General features: G+C 43.4%; 1 protein-coding gene across 1 annotated transcript in view; it reads right to left on the bottom strand.

Annotated features, from left to right (window-relative positions):
* Positions 1 to 10,872, bottom strand: part of LOC141139277 (cytochrome P450 2K1-like) — a 38,771-nt gene extending 27,899 nt beyond the window's left edge. The window contains exons 1-3 of the mRNA XM_073625233.1: positions 10,854 to 10,872; positions 2,411 to 2,595; positions 488 to 650 (exon numbers count right to left, since the gene is read on the bottom strand). Of these exons, the coding sequence (XP_073481334.1) occupies positions 488 to 650; positions 2,411 to 2,593 (346 nt within the window). The 5' untranslated portion in view covers positions 2,594 to 2,595; positions 10,854 to 10,872. The remainder of the gene's footprint in view (positions 1 to 487; positions 651 to 2,410; positions 2,596 to 10,853) is intronic.
* Between the last annotated feature and the right edge of the window lie 8,970 nt (positions 10,873 to 19,842).

Here is a 19,842-nt window from a genome sequence, read left to right as displayed (position 1 = left end):
TTTAAGTTGGCCGTTAGCTTCTCAGTTTACCTTGATTTGTGCTTTGTACAATCTATTGCAGCCTGAATTTGCAGAACTATTCACGTGTTATTTGGAAGTTTCTGCCAATCAACACATTGCTGTGTTGATTGCATACAGTACATCTAAACATTTTTGTTGTCTTACCCTTTACCTTACATTTAAACTCCTGACCACAATAAACAATGGAGCTATTCCCAACTCCAATAAGGAGCTGTGGCGTGTTCAGATTTCTGCATGTAGCAGTCTTGGTGGACTAGATTTATGTTAAAATTATTATTGTCCTCCTAGGATTTTTTATTACCACACCGGAACTGCGCTATGAAAAATGAGGGTCTGACTTTCTGATCTGAAACCTTGTCAACTCACCCTACGATCTGTTCACATGGCCAGTGCATTAGTGCTATAATTCTCTGTATGTTGAATTGGTCATACAATAAAATACAATAAAATGTATATACATATTTACCATGTTCCTTGAACATATCAAAAAACACCGGCACATAGGGTCTTGCAGAAAACTCCTCAGCATGGTTGACCAGCGCGTCTTTCACTGTCTCATAGCCACACAGCACAACCATCTTCTGAGGTCCTATCTGTAGGCTGTATATTGAGCCATATTTCTCAGCCAGCTGAAAAAAAAACATAATGCTTATAAGCTGCTTCTTCACTAAAAAAATCAAATATTTAAAGCTTAACCCCAGCAACCAGCTATTTCTTTCAGTGTATAATTAGCGAGCACCTGAGTGTAGCTATACTGCTGCAATGTTGTTACAGCCAGCCTACGCAGCATGTTGAGATCAGAAACACCAGTGCCAGGGACGTAGCTACACATCATGGGTCTGCATAGCAAAAATGCAAAATTCACCTTCCAATTAAATCTTTCCTTGTCAAAAGAAGTTTATTGAGTATACAATGTTATAAAGATACATAAAGTAAGTTTACAAGGATCTATAAAGTAAGCTCATTGTTTTACAGTAGGGTTTATATAGGTAAATATCATGAAATTTCAAATATTAAACATTGGGTTCACGTAAACCTAAATTAAAGATATATATCATTTCCTTAGTTACTTTTGTAGGTATTTAAATGATTTATACCTACTATACATATTGTTTACAAGTAGAGTGTATATAGGTCAAATAAATTCTGATAATGAGCTTTAATCGTAAGGTGGAGAAAAGGAAAGAGAAAGAAGAAAAAGGGTTGAAAGGTAGAGGTATGGTCCACAAGGTTGTCCCGCTCGTCAGTTTATTATTCTTTTTAGTTCTCTTTGAAGCCTTAGAATGGGTGTCTCTGTAAGTCATTTAATCTGTTACCATGGCAACAGGACAGAGCCAATTAAATCTTTCAAGCACCTGACATTTGCCATATATTTTTATTTCCTATATGCAGGTTTTCTGTGATGGTCTACGCACCCCTTCTATTTCCATCTCTTTTACACTGATGGTCAGTGGATAGACCCATTCATAATACCTCATGTACACCAGGGGACAGGGCAACACTCCCTGATAGCACCCCTTTTCATAATGGTAGTTAATACAAACACATCCATTACATTAGTGGCCAATGTACATAACACCTTACATTGGTGATCAGTGTGGCAGTGCTTCCTTGTAATGCAATGTAATAATGTAGGTCAGTGGAGCAATACTCCCATACCTCAGGGGATCAGTGATATTTCGAGTTGGTGGTCAGTGGGAGATAAAAGGCCCGTCTTGCATTAATAGTCAGTGGGAGAAAAAAATGCTGGTGGTTACTTTCTTGAGAGAAAGAAGATTGTCTCAGCTCTGGCTTTGCCAATAAAATGCACTGGAACAATGTGGGCACCTTTGGGACAGGAGTCAATCAGCCAGGAATTATCTACAGTAGAGATGCTGGCTGGCTCCAAGGGATGGATGGGAAGATTATTAACTTTATGGGCACTGCCACTCAGACCCTACTATGGTTAGAGTTCTGCAAATGACTGATGACCTGTCAACTCTCCTTTCTGGACTGGGCAGGTAAGAACAATGTTGCAGATGTGGAGACTGTGACTCAGCCCCAGGAACATACCATGTAGTACATACAGTTTACCTGGCCCTCTCTAGTTCACCATGGATCCCAAAGTACATACATTTTACTTTCCCTGTACGGTGCAGTGGCTGTCAGAATACAATAGCCCAGTAGGGGAATTTGCTCATCCAGGCTGCTAGGATGGTTGGAGGAACTTGTTAGATTTTTTTCATTCAGCCTATAGGCTGAACAAAAAACTTCTATTAAATTATTGCCAGACTTATACTAGATTTATTATTATTTCATGTATTCCTGATTATAAAAATGTTATTGGTGACTAGGAATCTACTGTATTTACATGCACTTTAACCACACATTTTAAAGTCCAAAATCTTACCTTATGAAATGTTAGATAAGGTTTACTGATATTTATAATGTGCAAATTTCCAATAAAAGGCAAACGTGGTGGTCCAGGAGGATAATTTGGATGAACTTTTTTCTTCTGACCAAATGAAAAAATTGCCAAAAAAACACAGGTGAAAATGGAGAGGACAATTGTAACTGGATCAGTTAAATACATGTCTGCAGCAAAACCTGGAAACAAAAATAGAAATTACATTCAGAAAATGAACTAAACAAAAATAAAGCCAAGAAAGAACTAAGAGAGGCTGGGGAGATGAGCTTTGCATTAGTTATAAGTTATTAGATATAATTAGTTTAACACCAGCGGACTGATCGGTCCGCCTGTCCGTTTTTCAGGTGGACCCGATCGGACCACCCATTGTTCTCTATAGGGAGGCGGATGTCAGGGGACATGTGTCCATTGTCATCCACCAGTAACTGATCTGATCCAGTCAGTTAAAAACAGCGAACGGATGGGCATACGTTCGCCATCTGTCTGGCGGATCGGATGACAATAAAATTGAAAACGGACATGTAGTCTGTTTCCATCCAACCGCCCCATAGAGAACAGTGGGCTGCGTCCGTTCTGCATAGCGGAGAGGACGTGGACCTGTCATCCACCTGCTCAGCGGGGATCAGTGGAGAGATCACCCACTGAGCAGGCAGATCCACTTGGAAAGATTCCGCCCCGTGTGAAAGGGGCCTAACAATGGATGTGTTCCTTGGCTCACCTGCAATCACAAGTGTCATTCTTGAAAAAAGTCCAAGGATGACACACACATTACACTTTCTCCACATCTCTCCCAATGTCATCACTGACATGTAAAAACAAAAATTGCGCTTACACTAATATATATAAGCAGCGACTAAAAAGTAGTAAACCATAAATCATATATATATCAAAAAAGTCGCGCTAAAAATTAGAGGTAAAAAACTTCATAAAGATATGAAGGTGAATAGTGATCATTAGGTAGATGAATTTCATAAGAGTGCTGAGCAATGTAAATACACGCTTTAAAAATAAATGCTGTTGGTTAAATAGGACACAGAAATCATTGACTATGTCCGTATGAAAGGATCAATATTGCATGACTCCAGCCTCCGCAAACTTCTCCTCACGTGTTCAGTCTGAACACGTGAGGAGAAGTTTGCGGAGGCTGGTGGGAGAGAGTCCCTGGATCTGGATGCTGAGTGCCTGCCTTTAAGATCCCTGGCTGGGGTTGCAGCCATCCGCTCCCTGGGTCTCCTGTAATTAAGAGACCATTTTTGTCTGGTAAGAGGCAGCAATCCAAGAGGTGGAGGTCTGTCTACGCACTCTAATTTTTACCACAGCAAGATTTTGTTACATTATTTCACAGAGCACTGGGAGACAAGTTATTTTCTTTGCATATCAATCTAGCACGGATGGACTTCCATTATTATTGTTTTTGTTGAGTCACGGACTTATTTTGGGTTTATTGTATTTTTATTTTTTTATTCATATATATTATATTTTTTTCTTCATTCATCACGGTTCAGTTTTTTAGTCACAGATTTGTCACATTATTATCCCTACAGTTATTTGAGATATTTACTTGTCACCGATTGGGTCATGCAATATTGATCCTTTCATACGGACATAGTCAATGATTTCTGTGTCCTATTTAACCAACAGCATTTATTTTTAAAGCGTGTATTTACATTGCTCAGCACTCTTATGAAATTCATCTACCTAATGATCACTATTCACCTTCATATCTTTATGAAGTTTTTTACCTCTAATTTTTAGCGCGACTTTTTTGATATATATATGTCATCACTGACATGCCTTGGGGAAATGTCCCCAATCCCCAATATGTAAGTTTGTTGTTGTGGATGTGTGAGGTAGTGTTGTATCTTGTAGGAAAGAGTTTTTTGTAGCTACTTTACTAATGGAGGGACCTTAGAGTTGGCCCTTTTAAGGCACAATGGCTGTTGGCTGATAGCATTGGGTGAGGAGTGCTGTAAAGAAAGGTCTCTAACCTCCAGTCTTTAGTTTATTTGAAAACATATGTATGTAACATAGCCAATATGTTATGGGGGTTTTGACCCCTTCTTTTGAACTGAAGCAAAACCCAAAAGGGGAAGTTCTGCTTTTCTGCATCCCCCTTCCTCTACTACTTTTGGACAGTTTTGGGGAAGGGGGGGGCACAGCAGGTACCTGGTATTGACAGGCACCCTCTCGCACTTCTGGTTGGATTGCGGCGGCAGATCCCCGGAAGTTCTCCTCCTTCCCTCCCCACATCAGAGGTCTCAGGATACTACGGGACCATTCACAAAGTGCAGCTCAGCTCACGCATATGCAGTGGGAAGCTGGCTGCGAAGCCACAAGGAGTCACAGCCAGCTGCCCACAGTTAACATGCCAGCTCCGGGGACTGAAGACCAGTGAATCACTTATCAGTGAATTATTGGCACTGGATCCTTTGACAGGCGAGTGCCCTTTTTTAAATGTCAGTAGTTACGGTATTTGTAGCTGCTGACTTTTAATTTATTGTACCTAGGGTGAAGAACAGTTTTAAAGTGGTTGTAAACCCTCACATACACCCAGTAAAGTGACTAGCCTCAGATGGTACACATAAATGCAACAAATCCTCCTACATAAGTTGTATCTGTTTGTCTGCAACCATCTGTCCAGTACAGCCTTCTACAACAAACAGATAAAAGGAATTTTCTCAGCAGCAAAAAAGCAAGGGTGGGGATCTGATGTCACACACACTGCAGAGCTGAAGCACACAGCTTCATGAAATCTAATCGGAGGGAAGGGGAACACACCCTCCTCTACACAGGCTCAGAGAGACATAAGAGCTGAGGGTATGAGTCATTTACTCTGTGCTGTAGGGGGGCAGGCCATCTACCGATAGGCTGAGGTATAGGCTTAGTCTATTAGGAGCGAGCAACGCAGATAGCAGAGAGGGGAAAGATCAGAGAGGAACCAGAGTTGATGCTTTGGATTCAGGTTAGTACAAACTATAGTGGGATGCTTTTTTAATTTTTCATGTTGGAGGTTTACAACCACTTTAAAGCGGAGTTCCACCCAAAAGTGGAACTTCCGCTTTAAGCACTCCCTCGCCCCCTGACATGCCACATTTGGCATGTAATATTTTTTGCGGGAGGGGGAGTGGGTGCATGGTTTTGAGTGGGACTTCCTGTCCCACTTCCTGCTTCCGCCTACGGGCCCCCTAGGTGACTCCTCCCTCTAGGTGGCCCCTCCCTCTCTGCAATCTTCTGGGACACGTGACAGGTCCCAGAAGATTGCCTGTCCACTGGGAGAGCGCAGCGTGACTCGCGCATGTGCAGTGCGAGCCCAGCCGTGAAGCCGCAAACTGTCACAGTCACAGTTTCAATGGAGGCGCCGAGGAGAGGAGGGGGAGAGGAGCGAGGCTCCATGTCCATGTCTGTTTATTGAAAGTCAGCAGCTAAACTTTTTGTAGCTGCTGACTTTTAATAAACAAAAAAAAAAGCCTGGAACTCCGCTTTAAGGCTTGGAACTGTAAATAACTGTACACCAAAATAGAGGAGGAAAGGGTCAAAGCCCCTGCTTTTTTTCCATATATTTCCCATTGGGGAGATTTCTCTTCTCTTTCTGTGATATTGATGCAACAGGAAGTGAAAAGGAAATTTCTCCAAAATGAAAAAAGATCCCCTAATAGGCAGCTGTCTTCAGAAAAGGTGTTCCTATAGGAAGAGTTACCCTCATCTCTTGTTGTGGCGACAACTGTAATAATTTATTCACCTTTAAGACCCTTGTTTATGTTATTGCAGTTGCCTGGAGCTGCATGCACACAGCCTACGTTACTCTATGGAGATGCAGTGGCTGTATGGACACATCTGCAGGCCCCAATTTAATAGCCTTGAGGGTGTGGGTGCAAGTGTATGGCCCAAAAGGCAGACAGTGTCCTTACGAGCAACAGCACTCGTGTGAATAAGGCCCAATGGTCACCAAGACAAACGGCGAGGATGAATGGTACACTAACAGCCATAAAATACTAAGAAACGTTCTAAGCCTTCCCTACTCCATTACAAAAAAACAACAACTTGGCTTTAGATATCAAATGAACAAATGCACATTGCAGATACAAATTAGGCAAAACTAAAACCAACATTCTAGTGTGTGTACAATCCAATAATCTGTGTTATGGCAAGCCCAAAATAAATCATACAAGCCATCCCACCATGATATTTCATATTAATGTGCTGAGATCTCCACCTCTCAGACTTATGCCGCGTACACACGGTCGGACTTTTCGGCTACAAAAGTCCGACAGCCTGTCCGACAGACTTTCGACAGACTTTTGTCGGACTTTTGGCGGACTTGCGGCAGACTTTCTTACGAACGGACTTGCCTACATACGATCACACAAAAGTCTGACGGATTCGTACGTGATGACGTACACCGGACTAAAATAAGGAAGTTGACAGCCAGTAGCCAATAGCTGCCCTAGCGTGGGTTTTTGTCCGTCGGACTAGCACACAGACGAGCGGATTTCTGGGTCCGGCGGAGTTACGACCTAAAGATTTGAAGCATGTTTCAAATCTAAAGTCTGTCAGATTTGAGGCTGGAAAAGTCCGCTGAAAGTCCACTGAAAGTCCGGGGAAGCCCACACACGATCGGATTGTCAGCCAGCTTTAGTCCGTCGACGTCCGTCGGACTTTTGTAGACGAAAAGTCCGACCGTGTGTACGCAGCATTACACTCATCAAATTGTTATGGCCTCCTAATAAAGGTTAATCAAAAAGCACTCAATTTTCTTCTTCTTAGAAATCCAATAGGACCCTCGTCACCTTCAACCAGCAAAGATAGCCGTTTTCCAGGATTCTCAAATATAAGATGAAATAAAGTGAGTGAAAAGCTAGAAATATTAAAGTATTTAACAATACAAACAGACGAAAATCATAAATATCACATCCAGCACTATCAAAGTAAAGCATAAACAGCCAATGACTCCTCTCCTCAACTCTGGCTGATGCATTTTGTTCAAGATGAAGCAGTTGAATCAGAAGACAATAATGAGAGCTAGCTACCTAACATTTTAGACAGGCGGAGGGGTGACTGAGAATGCCGGCCCAAATGTTCTCCTTATGACCTTTTCAGGAGATCTCAGAAGATCTTGCTTCTCCAGTATCCAAAACTGCTTAGGTTTTGCTATATGAGGATTAGGGATGAGCCGAACACCCCCCTGTTCGGTTCGCACCAGAACATGCGAACAGGAAAAAAATTCGTTCGAACACGCGAACACCGTTAAAGTCTATGGGACACGAACATGAATAATCAAAAGTGCTAATTTTAAAGGCTAATATGCAAGTTATTGTCATAAAAAGTGTTTGGGGACCTGGGTCCTGCCCCAGGGGACATGGATCAATGCAAAAAAAAGTTTTAAAAACGGCCGTTTTTTCAGGAGCAGTGATTTTAATAATGCTTAAAGTCAAACAATAAAAGTGTAATATCCCTTTAAATTTCATACCTGGGGGGTGTCTATAGTGTGCCTGTAAAGCGGCGCATGTTTCCCGTGTTTAGAACAGTCTGACAGCAAAATGACATTTTGAAGGAAAAAACTCATTTAAAACTACCGCGGCTATTGCATTGCCGACAATACACATAGAAGTTCATTGATAAAAACGGCATGGGAATTCCCCACAGGGCAACCCCGAACCAAAATTAAAAAAAAAAAATGATGTGGGAGTCCCCCTAAATTCCATACAAGGCCCTTCAGGTCTGGTATGGATATTAAGGGGAACCCCAGCCAAAATTTAAAAAAAAAATTGACGTGGGGTTCCCCCTAAATTCCATACCAGACCCTTCAGGTCTGGTATGGATTTTAAGGGGAACCCCGCGCCAAAAAAAAAAAAAAAAACGGCGTGGGGTCCCCCTAAAAATCCATACCAGACCCTTATCCGAGCACGCAACCTGGCAGGCCGCAGGAAAAGAGGGGGGGACGAGAGTGCGGCCCCCCCCCCCTCCTGAACCGTACCAGGCCACATGCCCTCAACATTGGGAGGGTGCTTTGGGGTAGCCCCCCAAAGCACCTTGTCCCCATGTTGATGAAGACAAGGGCCTCATCCCCACAACCGTGGCCGGTGGTTGTGGGGGTCTGCGGGCGGGGGGCTTATCGGAATCTGGAAGCCCCCTTTACCAAGGGGACCCCCAGATCCCGGCCCCCCCCCTGTGTGAAATGGTAAGGGGTTACTTACCCCTACCATTTCACTAAAAAACTGTCAAAAATGTTAAAAATGACAAGAGACAGTTTTTGACAATTCCTTTATTTAAATGCTTCTTCTTTCTTCCTTCATCTTCTTCTTCTTCTGGTTCTTCTGGCTCTTCTGGTTCTTCCTCCGGCGTTCTCGTCCAGCATCTCCTCCGCGGCGTCTTCTATCTTCTTCTCCTCGGGCCGCTCCGCACCCATGGCATGAGGGGGGAGGCTCCCGCTCTTCTCTTCATCTTCTTCTTCATCTTCTTCTTCATCTTCTTCTTCTTCTTCTTCTTCTCTTCTTCATCTCTTCTTCCTTCTTCATTTCTTCTGCGGGCCGCTCCGCATCCATGCATGGAGGGAGGCTCCCGCTGTGTGACGGCGTCTCTTCGTCTGACGGTTCTTAAATAACGGGGGGCGGGGCCACCCGGTGACCCCGCCCCCCTCTGACGCACGGGACATGACGGGACTTCCCTGTGGCATTCCCCGTGACGTCACAGGGAAGTCCCGTCAATTCACCGTGCGTCAGAGGGGGGCGGGGTCACCGGATGGCCCCGCCCCCCGTTATTTAAGAACCGTCAGACGAAGAGACGCCGTCACACAGCGGGAGCCTCCCTCCATGCATGGATGCGGAGCGGCCCGCAGAAGAAATGAAGAAGGAAGAAGAGATGAAGAAGAGAAGAAGAAGAAGAAGAAGAAGATGAAGAAGAAGATGAAGATGAAGAAGAAGATGAAGAGAAGAGCGGGAGCCTCCCCCCTCATGCCATGGGTGCGGAGCGGCCCGAGGAGAAGAAGATAGAAGACGCCGCGGAGGAGATGCTGGACGAGAACGCCGGAGGAAGAACCAGAAGAGCCAGAAGAACCAGAAGAAGAAGAAGATGAAGGAAGAAAGAAGAAGCATTTAAATAAAGGAATTGTCAAAAACTGTCTCTTGTCATTTTTAACATTTTTGACAGTTTTTTAGTGAAATGGTAGGGGTAAGTAACCCCTTACCATTTCACACAGGGGGGGGGCCGGGATCTGGGGGTCCCCTTGGTAAAGGGGGCTTCCAGATTCCGATAAGCCCCCCGCCCGCAGACCCCCACAACCACCGGCCACGGTTGTGGGGATGAGGCCCTTGTCTTCATCAACATGGGGACAAGGTGCTTTGGGGGGCTACCCCAAAGCACCCTCCCAATGTTGAGGGCATGTGGCCTGGTACGGTTCAGGAGGGGGGGGGGGGCCGCACTCTCGTCCCCCCCTCTTTTCCTGCGGCCTGCCAGGTTGCGTGCTCGGATAAGGGTCTGGTATGGATTTTTAGGGGGACCCCACGCCGTTTTTTTTTTTTTTTTTTTGGCGCGGGGTTCCCCTTAAAATCCATACCAGACCTGAAGGGTCTGGTATGGAATTTAGGGGGAACCCCACGTCAATTTTTTTTTTTAATTTTGGCTGGGGTTCCCCTTAATATCCATACCAGACCCGAAGGGCCTTGTATGGAATTTAGGGGGACCCCCACATCATTTTTTTTTTTTTATTTTGGTTCGGGGTTGCCCTGTGGGGAATTCCCATGCCGTTTTTATCAATGAACTTCTATGTGTATTGTCGGCAATGCAATAGCCGCGGGTAGTTTTAAATGAGTTTTTTCCTTCCAAATGTCATTTTGCTGTCAGACTGTTCTAAACACAGGAAACATGCGCCCCTTTACAGGCATACTATAGACACCCCCCAGGTACGAAATTTAAAGGGATATTACACTTTTATTGTTTGACTTTAAGCATTAATAAAATCACTGCTCCTGAAAAAACATCCGTTTTTAAAACTTTTTTTTGCATTGATCCATGTCCCCTGGGGCAGGACCCGGGTCCCCAAACACTTTTTATGACAATAACTTGCATATAAGCCTTTAAAATTAGCACTTTTGATTTCTCCCATAGAATTTTAAAGGGTGTTCCGCGGCATTCGAATTTGCCGCGAACACCCCAAATTGTTCGCTGTTCGGCGAACTTGCGAACAGCCAATGTTCGAGTAGAACATGAGTTCGACTCGAACTCGAAGCTCATCCCTAATGAGGATGTATGTGACCATCACATACCCCAGATAGTAAGTAATTAAGCTGCAAGTTTGAAAATGACTTGCTAAGCTATTGCTAGACTCTTTTATAAAGACTATTCGGGGTTGGATCTTGCCCCTGTCTTGTTCCTCCCCCTTGAGCACCTAAGTGCATCGTTTTTGGCCTTACATAGTCCCCCCTCATACCGACAAAGAAGAAACAGGCCTGGAATGTTACAGCTAAGTATGGGAGCTGAGATATCACAAGGTGGTTTAATATGTCATCTAGAACTCATTTACCACGACTTCAGGGTAAACAAGCGTTACATCTTTTACAAGGTCTCTTTCCTGCTGTGGGCAAAGTGCTGTAAGGACTCAAACACTAAACATTCGGCCATTGCTTAAAGTAAACCTGGGGCCAAGCTATGGATGTTCAAATACTGATGTATTATTAACAACCAGTAAGCATATTTACTTGTTAAAAATATGTAAATAATGAAATGTCCATAGCATAGGCACATGTTTACTTCAAATACAGCAACCATAAAATGCTTTTATGAACTGATTTTACTAACCCATTTCTGTAAATGCTACCTTACCAGCTATCTAGTTGTATAGGAATGAGGTTTTATGTTTTTCCTATTACTTTTGTTTGCTGTTACGTAGTCAAAGATTTAGAAGTATACAGTATAAGCCAGGCACCGTCAAGCAAGTAGAAATTTTATAAGGGGGTCAGCAATGGCAGGCAATGTATTTTTGTTATGATGAGTGTATTTTAAGCTTATCCTGTAAAATCTTATCTAAATTATATCAACATCAGCAAGCATTTAACAAGCTTTCAGTGACTGGAAACCCTTAAAGCATCCTTGAGTTCCACTCTAAAGCTGGGTACACACTATGAGAAAATCAGAAGAAAAATTCCGTATGAGGCGCGATCATTCAATTTTGATTCTGATTCAGACTTTTCAAATGAAAATTTCTAAAGGGACAAACTCCAAATTTTTTTCCTCTTATGCCCCGTACACACGGTCGGACTTTGTTCGGACATTCCGACAACAAAATCCTAGGATTTTTTCCGACGGATGTTGGCTCAAACTTGTCTTGCATACACACGGTCACACAAAGTTGTCGGAAAATCCGATCATTCTGAACGCGGTGACGTAAAACATGTATGCGGGACTATAAACGGGGCAGTGGCCAATAGCTTTCATCTCTTTATTTATTCTGAGCATGCGTTGCACTTTGTCCGTCGGATTTGTGTACACACGATCGGAATTTCCGACAACGGATTTTGTTGTCGGAAAATTTTATACCCTGCTCTCAAACTTTGTGTGTCGGAAAATCCGATGGAAAATGTGTGATGGAGCCTACACACGGTCGGAATTTCCGACAACAAGGTCCTATCACACATTTTCCGTCGGAGAATCCGACCGTGTGTACGGGGCATTAAGGTGAACAGAACAAGTGATTTTCTTTAATGTGTACTGTTTTCGTATGAGAAAAATTAGACAGGAAAGACTGCACATGATTAGAAACAATAAACAAGAACAAAAAAGCCTTTGTCATACGGGAATTTTCATACATTATTTCCATCCTTAGTTCCGACTTGCTAGGAAAGCCAGACGATCGTTCGCCCAACTTTCTTATAGTGTTTACCCACCTTAAAAATACAGATCTTATTGGAAGTGCTAGCCATTTACAGGAGCTTCAAACATGCTTCAGAAAGTTTCAAGCCAAACTGAAAATGGTAAAAACCACAGACTTAATCTATGAACATCTCTACTCAGAGCTCCAAGAATTGAGCCGAGGGGACTGTAGGGGCTTCAAAAATGCTGTAAAAGTGTGTTAAATAGAGCCTACACCGAGTCAACACTAATGCCCCGTACACACGGTCGGATTTTCCGATGGAAAATGTCCGATCGGAGCGTGTTGTCGGAAATTCCGACCGTGTGTGGGCTCCATCGGACATTTTCCATCGGATTTTCCGACACACAAAGTTGGAGAGCAGGAGATAAAATTTTCCGACAACAAAAACCGTTGTCGGAAATTCCGATCGTGTGTACACAAATCCGACGGACAAAGTGCCACGCATGCTCAGAATAAATAAAGAGATGAAAGCTATTGGCCACTGCCCCGTTTATAGTCCCGACGTACGTGTTTTACGTCACCGCGTTTAGAACGATCGGATTTTCCGACAACTTTGTGTGACTGTGTGTATGCAAGACAAGTTTGAGACAACATCCGTCGGAAAAAAACCTAGGATTTTGTTGTCGGAATGTCCGAACAAAGTCCGACCGTGTGTAAGGGGCATTAGGCTGAACTGTTCATCTAAAAATGTAAACTTCAAGCAATACGGAAGCATATATAAGCCTGCTTAAATCGTGTTTAAAGCTACATCTAGCATTCCCATCAAGATCTCTATTTAGCACTCCAAGACCCAGGGTGCAGTGTGCTTTAAAAAAAAAAAAACTTGTTCAAGAAAACCTATAGTTTAAAAACGTAGAAGTTGCAGTTGCTGACCTCTCCATGTGAACATGATAGTTGCTTGGCTGTCATATTGATCCAGTGGTTTCAATACCTTCGGGAGTTCTAACTTCCCTTTGACATTATATTCCATTTTATTGGGACTGATTGAAGCCAAAGTGACAGAAATCATATTTTTTAGAAGGTGGTCAGCGACTGCAGTCCCCTTTGTACTGAATTCCCCATGGCATGCAAATTAATGAAAATATTTGACAAGTATTAACTGTATGTATTAGCCATATTTGTTTAAAAGAGCTGTAAATTTCAGAAGCTCTACCCAAGAATTGTGCACCTCAGATAAATTATTTTAACACCATAGAGACCTGATCTATTTCTTACCTTTTACATTAGGATTGTATTGCAGTCCTTGTTCTCAGTCTTCAGCTGAAGTAATGGAGAATATCCTTTGGTATGCATTTATATATTTTACAATGAATATAAGCACTTAATCTAGGAAAGCCTTGCCCACAAGTATTGAAAAAAAGTCAAAAACATTATGTAATGGTTTGCAAAAACTTGACTCATTGGAGATCTGGATAAACATACCTAAAACCGCACACCTTTCACCTAAATTCATAGTAATGTATATCATGACTTATTATTTTTTAATCTGTATGCATGCCAAAGAATGTATAAACAATAGTGTAACTATACCCACAGCTTTCCAGGAGTTTGTATGGTGAGCCAAAGTACAAGAGGCTGAACACACAGAAATATAATACTTCCCTAAAATTAATCCAATGCAGTGTTTCTCAACCTTTTTTCAGCCAAGGCACCCTTTATAATGCACAATCTTGAGGCACCCCATTCTAAAATGTAAAAATCTAAAGTAATATTTTTACATATCGCAACAGCATCTACACTTAGCACATAGACTACCCAAGATTTGAGGTGATTTATTCCTCGACCTTTGCACACTGGTACTGACTAGTACTCTAGAATTCCTCTTCTCCTTCAGTTTATCTTCCTCTCAGCTAAAATGACCCCAGTGCTAACAGAGAGGGGCAAGGAACAGGCAAATAAGATTGCTGTGCAGGCGCCCAATGGCCCCATTATTAACCAATGACATCACTGGTTGTTAGGATGACAGTGGCAGGCCTGCACGGTGCCCAAAGTTTTAATGCTGTAATCCTGTGGTTGTGTGTAACAAAAAGACAGGCTTCATCCACTCACTGGCTTGTTGACAACTTTTGGGCCACTTATGCTGGTTTCTGTTGAACCAGCTAATACCGGCTGATATTTGGCCGTGTGTACCAGACTTTACTACCATAGATCAATTCAGACCTACACTATATTGTCAAAAGTATTGGAACGCCTGCCTATACACGCACATGAACGTTAATGGCATCCCAGTCTTAGTCCATAGGGTTCAATATTGATTTGGCCCACCCTTTACAGCTATAACCGCTTCAACTCTTCTGGGAAGGCTTTCCACAAGGTTTAGGAGTGTGTCTATGGGAATGTTTGACCATTCTTCCAGAAGAGCATTTGTGAGGTCGGGCACTGATGTTGGACAGGAAAGCCTGGCTGGCAGTCTCCACTCTAATTCATCCCAAAGGTGTTCTATCGGGTCGAGGTCAGGACTCTGTGCAGGCCACTCAAGTTTTCCCCACCCCAAACCCACTCATTCATGTCTTTATGGATCTTGCTTTGTGGACTGGTCCAAATCATTTGGTGGAGGGGGAATTATGGTGTGGGGTTATATTTAAGGGGTTCAGGCATCAGCATACCAAGACATTTTGGACAATTTCATGCTCCCAACTTTGTGGGAAAAGTGTGGGGATGGCCCCTTCCTGTTCCAACATGACAGCACATCAGTGCACAAAGCAAGGTCCATAAAGACATGAATAAGCAAGTTTGGGGCGGAGAAACTTGACTGGCCTGCACAGAGTTCTGACCTCAACCTGATAGATCATCTTTGGGATTATTTGGAGTGGAGACTGTGAGCCAGGCCTTCTCGTCCACATCAGTGCCTGACCTCACAAATGATCTTCTCGTAGAATGGTTAAACATTCCCATAGACACACTCCTAAACCTTGTGGACAGCCTTCCCAGAAGAATTTAAGCTGTTATAGCTGCAAAGGGTGGGCCAACTCACTATTGAACTCTACTGACTGAAGAGTGGGATGCCATTAAAGTTCATGTGCGTGTAAAGGCAGGCGTCCCAATACTTTTGACAATATAGTGTAGGTCTGAATTGATCTGTGTTAGTAAAGTCTGGTACACACGGGGCAAATATCAACCGGTATTGGCTGGTTTCAACAGAAACCGGCTGACACTCAGCCCATGTGTATGTCATCCTGTCCAACAGAAGCTGGCCAAATGTCTAGCTTCTGTAGAACAGGCATGCCAGAAAAACATCGGCTGATCTGCATCCGATCAGCGCTCACAGCCAAGAACTGCGAGTGCTGACCAGTGTGTTTTGGCGGGGGGGGGGGGGGGGCAGTCCCCCTGTCAGAACACAATAGCTCAGTGGGGAGATCGCTGTACTAACATCATGTAGTTAGTATTAGGATCTCTTTGCAAGCTCCTTATAGTGTGTTCCAGGCATAACAGCCACAACAGAACTACAGGAAAGTTTTCTCCTAAAAAATATAATGGTAAAGCCCTCAACATTATTATAAATTGGCCAGTGGCACAACTGTTTAAAATTATAGGTTGTTAGCTTCTTTATTTTCACAGTAGCACGTTGCATTGTCTTAAAAGTTTAATACAATGTCAAAACAGGGTGCCAAAAGACACCGAGCTGCTGAACTCCCAATCCCATTTCCCCAAATATGTCATACTTGCCTCCTCTGTGCAGTTGGTTTTAACCTCTTCGCGCCCGCACTATAGCCGAAAGACGGCTGCAGCGCGAACGCTAACTGCTGGGAGGCCGTCCCTGGACGTCCTCCTGTTTACTTCCGCAATGCGCACTCCCGCGGGAGCGCATCGCTTGGACACAGCCAGTCACAGATCGCTGAAAACAGCCAATCATAGCGGCCGTTTTCAGTGCGATCGGCGGTGCCAATGAGAATTGATCTCATATGTAAACATATGAGATCATCTCTCATCGCCGGCTCTCCCTCCTCACACAGAGACCGCGTGTGAGGAGGGAGAGCGAACCGCTGCAGCGGTAAGTATAAAAAAAAAACAAAAAAAAAGTGTCCCCACTGCCATCTGTCCCTGCCATCTATCCCCACTGTCATGTCTTGCCATCTGTCCCCACTGTCATGTCCCTGCCATCTATCCCCACTGTCATGTCCCTGCCATCTGTCCCCACTGTCATGTCCCTGCCATCTGTCCCCACTGTCATGTCCCTGCCATCTGTCCCCACTGTCATGTCCCTGCCATCTGTTCCCACTGTCATGTCCTGCCATTTGTCCCCACTGTCATGTCCCTGCCATCTATCCCCACTGTCATGTCCTGCCATCTGTCCCCACTGTCATGTCCCTGCCATCTGTCCCCACTGTCATGTCCTGCCATTTGTCCCCACTGTCATGTCCCTGCCATCTGTCCCCAGTGCCACGTATAAGTGCCATCTGTCATCAGTGCCACATATTAGTGCCATCTGTAATCGGTGCCACCTGTCAGTGTCACGTGCCATCTGTCATCAGTGTCACGTGTCATCAGTGCCAGGTATCAGTGACATCTGTCATCAGTGCCACGTATTAGTGCCATCTGTCATCAGTGCCATCTGTCATCAGTGTCACGTGTCATTAGTGCCACGTATCAGTGCCATCTGTCATCAGTGCCACATATTAGTGCCATCTGTCATCAGTGCCACATATTAGTGCCATCTGTCATCAGTACCACGTATTAGTGCCATCTGTCATCAGTGCCACATATTAGTGCCATCTGTCATCAGTGTCGCGTGTCATCAGTGCCACGTGTTAGTGCCATCTGTCAGTGCCACATATTAGTGCCATCTGTGCCACGTATTAGTGCCATCTGTCATAAGTGCCACGTATCAGTGCCATCTGTCATCAGTGCCACATCAGTGTTATCAGTGCCACGTATCAGTGCCATCTGTCATCAGTGCCACGTCAGTGTCGCGTGTCATTGTCCTGGTGCTCCAGGGCCTTCAAAAGTGTAATAGCTAGTCAACAAGTTAGATGTGTAATTTATGCTCCTAGAACACCTGATGGTGCTCCCTGCATATTGAGCCTCTCTATGTGGCCAGGCTGTGAAAAAGTCCCACACATGTGGTATCGTAATACTCAGGAGGAGTAGCAGAATGTATTTTGGGGTGTTATTTGTGGTATACAAATGCCATGTGAGAGAAATAACCTATTACAATGACAATTTTGTGGGGGGAAAAAAAATCTTCATTTTGCAAAGAATTGTGGGAAAAAATGACAACATCAAAAACCTCACCATGCATCTTACTAAATACCTTGGAATGTTTACTTTCAAAAAAGGGGTCATTTGGGGGGTATTTGTACTTTCCTGGCTTGTTAGGGTCGCAAGAAATGAGATAGGCCACCAGTACATCAGGTGTGATCAATTTTTTATGATTTGCACCATAGTTTGTAGACTCTTTCACAAAGACCAAATAATATCCACTAATTTGGGTTATTTTTACCAAAGATATGTAGCAGTATAAATTGTGGCCAAAATTTATGAAGAAAAATGAATACGGTAATTTGCAAAATTTTATCACACAAACTTAAAAAAAATGCTTTTTATTTTTCAAAATTTTCGGTCTTTTTTCATTTATAGCGCAAAAAAATAAATAACCCAGAGGTGATCAAATACCACCAAAAGAAAGCTCTATTTGTATGAAAAAAAGGACAAAAAATTCATTTGGGTACAGTATTACATGACTGAGTAATTGTCATTCAAAGTGTGAGAGCGCTGAAAGCTGAAAATTGGTCTGGGCAGGAGGGGGGTTTAAGTGCCCAGTTGTCAAGTGGTTAAACAGAGTGGTCCTGATCCTTCTCTTCTGGGGTCCCTCAGTGGTGCTCCTGGCTCCTCCTCTTCTCGAGTGCCCTGTTGGAGAGCCGCTCTCCTTTGGGGGCACTCATGCAGGCGCGCTCCCATGTCCTGCTGCTGCGTCCATTGACACATACTGCAGAACTCGGCCCCGCCCCCAGCTCCAACATCATTGGATTTGATTGACAGCAGTGGGAGCCAATGGATGCACTGCTATCAATCTATCCGATCGGGAACCGAGACACTGGCTGGAGCTGGTGTGCCTGTCCCTGTTGCTGGAAAGACTGGGTTCAGGTAAGTAAAAGAGGGGCTCTGGGGGGCTGCTGCATGACAGGAGGTTTTGCACGTTGATGCATAGAATGCATCAACGTAAAAAACCTTGAGGGTTTGCAACTGGCTAGCATAAGGACAGTACATGAACAATTCAATAAATAGAAAGGTACAATGTTTTATCTTGAAATTCATCTTAGAAGCAATAACCAAATGTATTGTACAGTGATTGGCCAGTATGTAAGCAGTTTGGTAAGGCTACAATGTAAGACGAAGAGACAATGCAAATTTTATTTTGAAATAAACAATAAAGTGTATTTTCTGATACATACAAATATTGTACAGTGGGTGGTAACAATAACATCACAATGCAAATAGTAAAGACAAGGCAGGTTTTATCTTGAAATAAAAAAATAGAGTGTATTATCTGGGAAACAATAGCTACAAATATTGTACAGTGTCTGGACCGTATGTAAGCAGCTTGGTTAGGTTGCAATGTAAGATGAAGGGACGAGGCAAATTTTATTTTGAAATAAACATTAAAGTGTGTATTCTGATAACCACAAATATTGTACAGTGGGCAGGCAGTATATAGTTAGCTTGGTAACATCGGAGGGAGGGAGAAATTAAGTTGGGTTTTATCTTAAAATAAACATCAGATTATCAGTTCAGAGACAACAGATGGAAATATTTTATAGTGACAGGAAAGTATTTAAGCGAAAGGGTAGACTACAATATAGGAGGGATAGACAAGTCACTGTATATGCGTCATTGTGGAGAGCTTCGTTTTGAAAAAAGGTTCATTTGCTTTTTTATTCTATTGTGGTGTGTTAGCAATCTATTTATTATAGAATAGTCGGAATAGGCTGCCTTATCGCATGGCATGTTAACCCATGCTATACCACACATTAAGGAGAGTTGCTTATTGCACAATAATGGAATGCGTTAGACCCCTTTCGCACAGGGGCTCGTTTTAGCGATGGTTTACCGCTGTTTAAGCGGCACTTATTTGCACTGCTTTTCGACTGCTAGCAGGGCGCTTTTAACCCCAAAAAATGGGTTAAGAACTCCCATGCTGTGGCGCTTCCGAATCACTTTTCAGGGGCTTCGGAAGCTCTGCCCATTCATTGCAATTGGCAGGGGCATTTTGGGAGTACTCTATAAAGCACTCCCAAACCGCACCAAAGATGCTGCTTGCAGGCATTTTTCTAACGTCCCAAAGTGCACCGCCCGGGTGTGAAAACACCTACTGCAATGAATGGGAGGCAGTTTTCAGGTGCTTTACAGGCACTGTTTCTAGCGTTAAAACGCCTGAAAACTGCCTCAGTGTGAAAGGGGTCTAAGTGTGAATCAGCCCTCTGAGAAACAGCTCAAAGGCACAAAAAAATCTGAAGTCTCAGAATTTAAATGATATTATAGCAATTTTTTAAAACAAATTTCCTCTCTCTTTTCGTGACATCAGCACATGACACATGAGCATCCGATAGAC

The sequence above is a fragment of the Aquarana catesbeiana genome, linkage group LG04, assembly GCF_042186555.1.
Source record: "Aquarana catesbeiana isolate 2022-GZ linkage group LG04, ASM4218655v1, whole genome shotgun sequence".
NCBI lineage: Eukaryota > Metazoa > Chordata > Amphibia > Anura > Ranidae > Aquarana > Aquarana catesbeiana.
The sequence above is the reverse complement of the archived record's forward strand: the minus strand, read 5'-3'. Positions and strand labels throughout refer to the sequence as shown.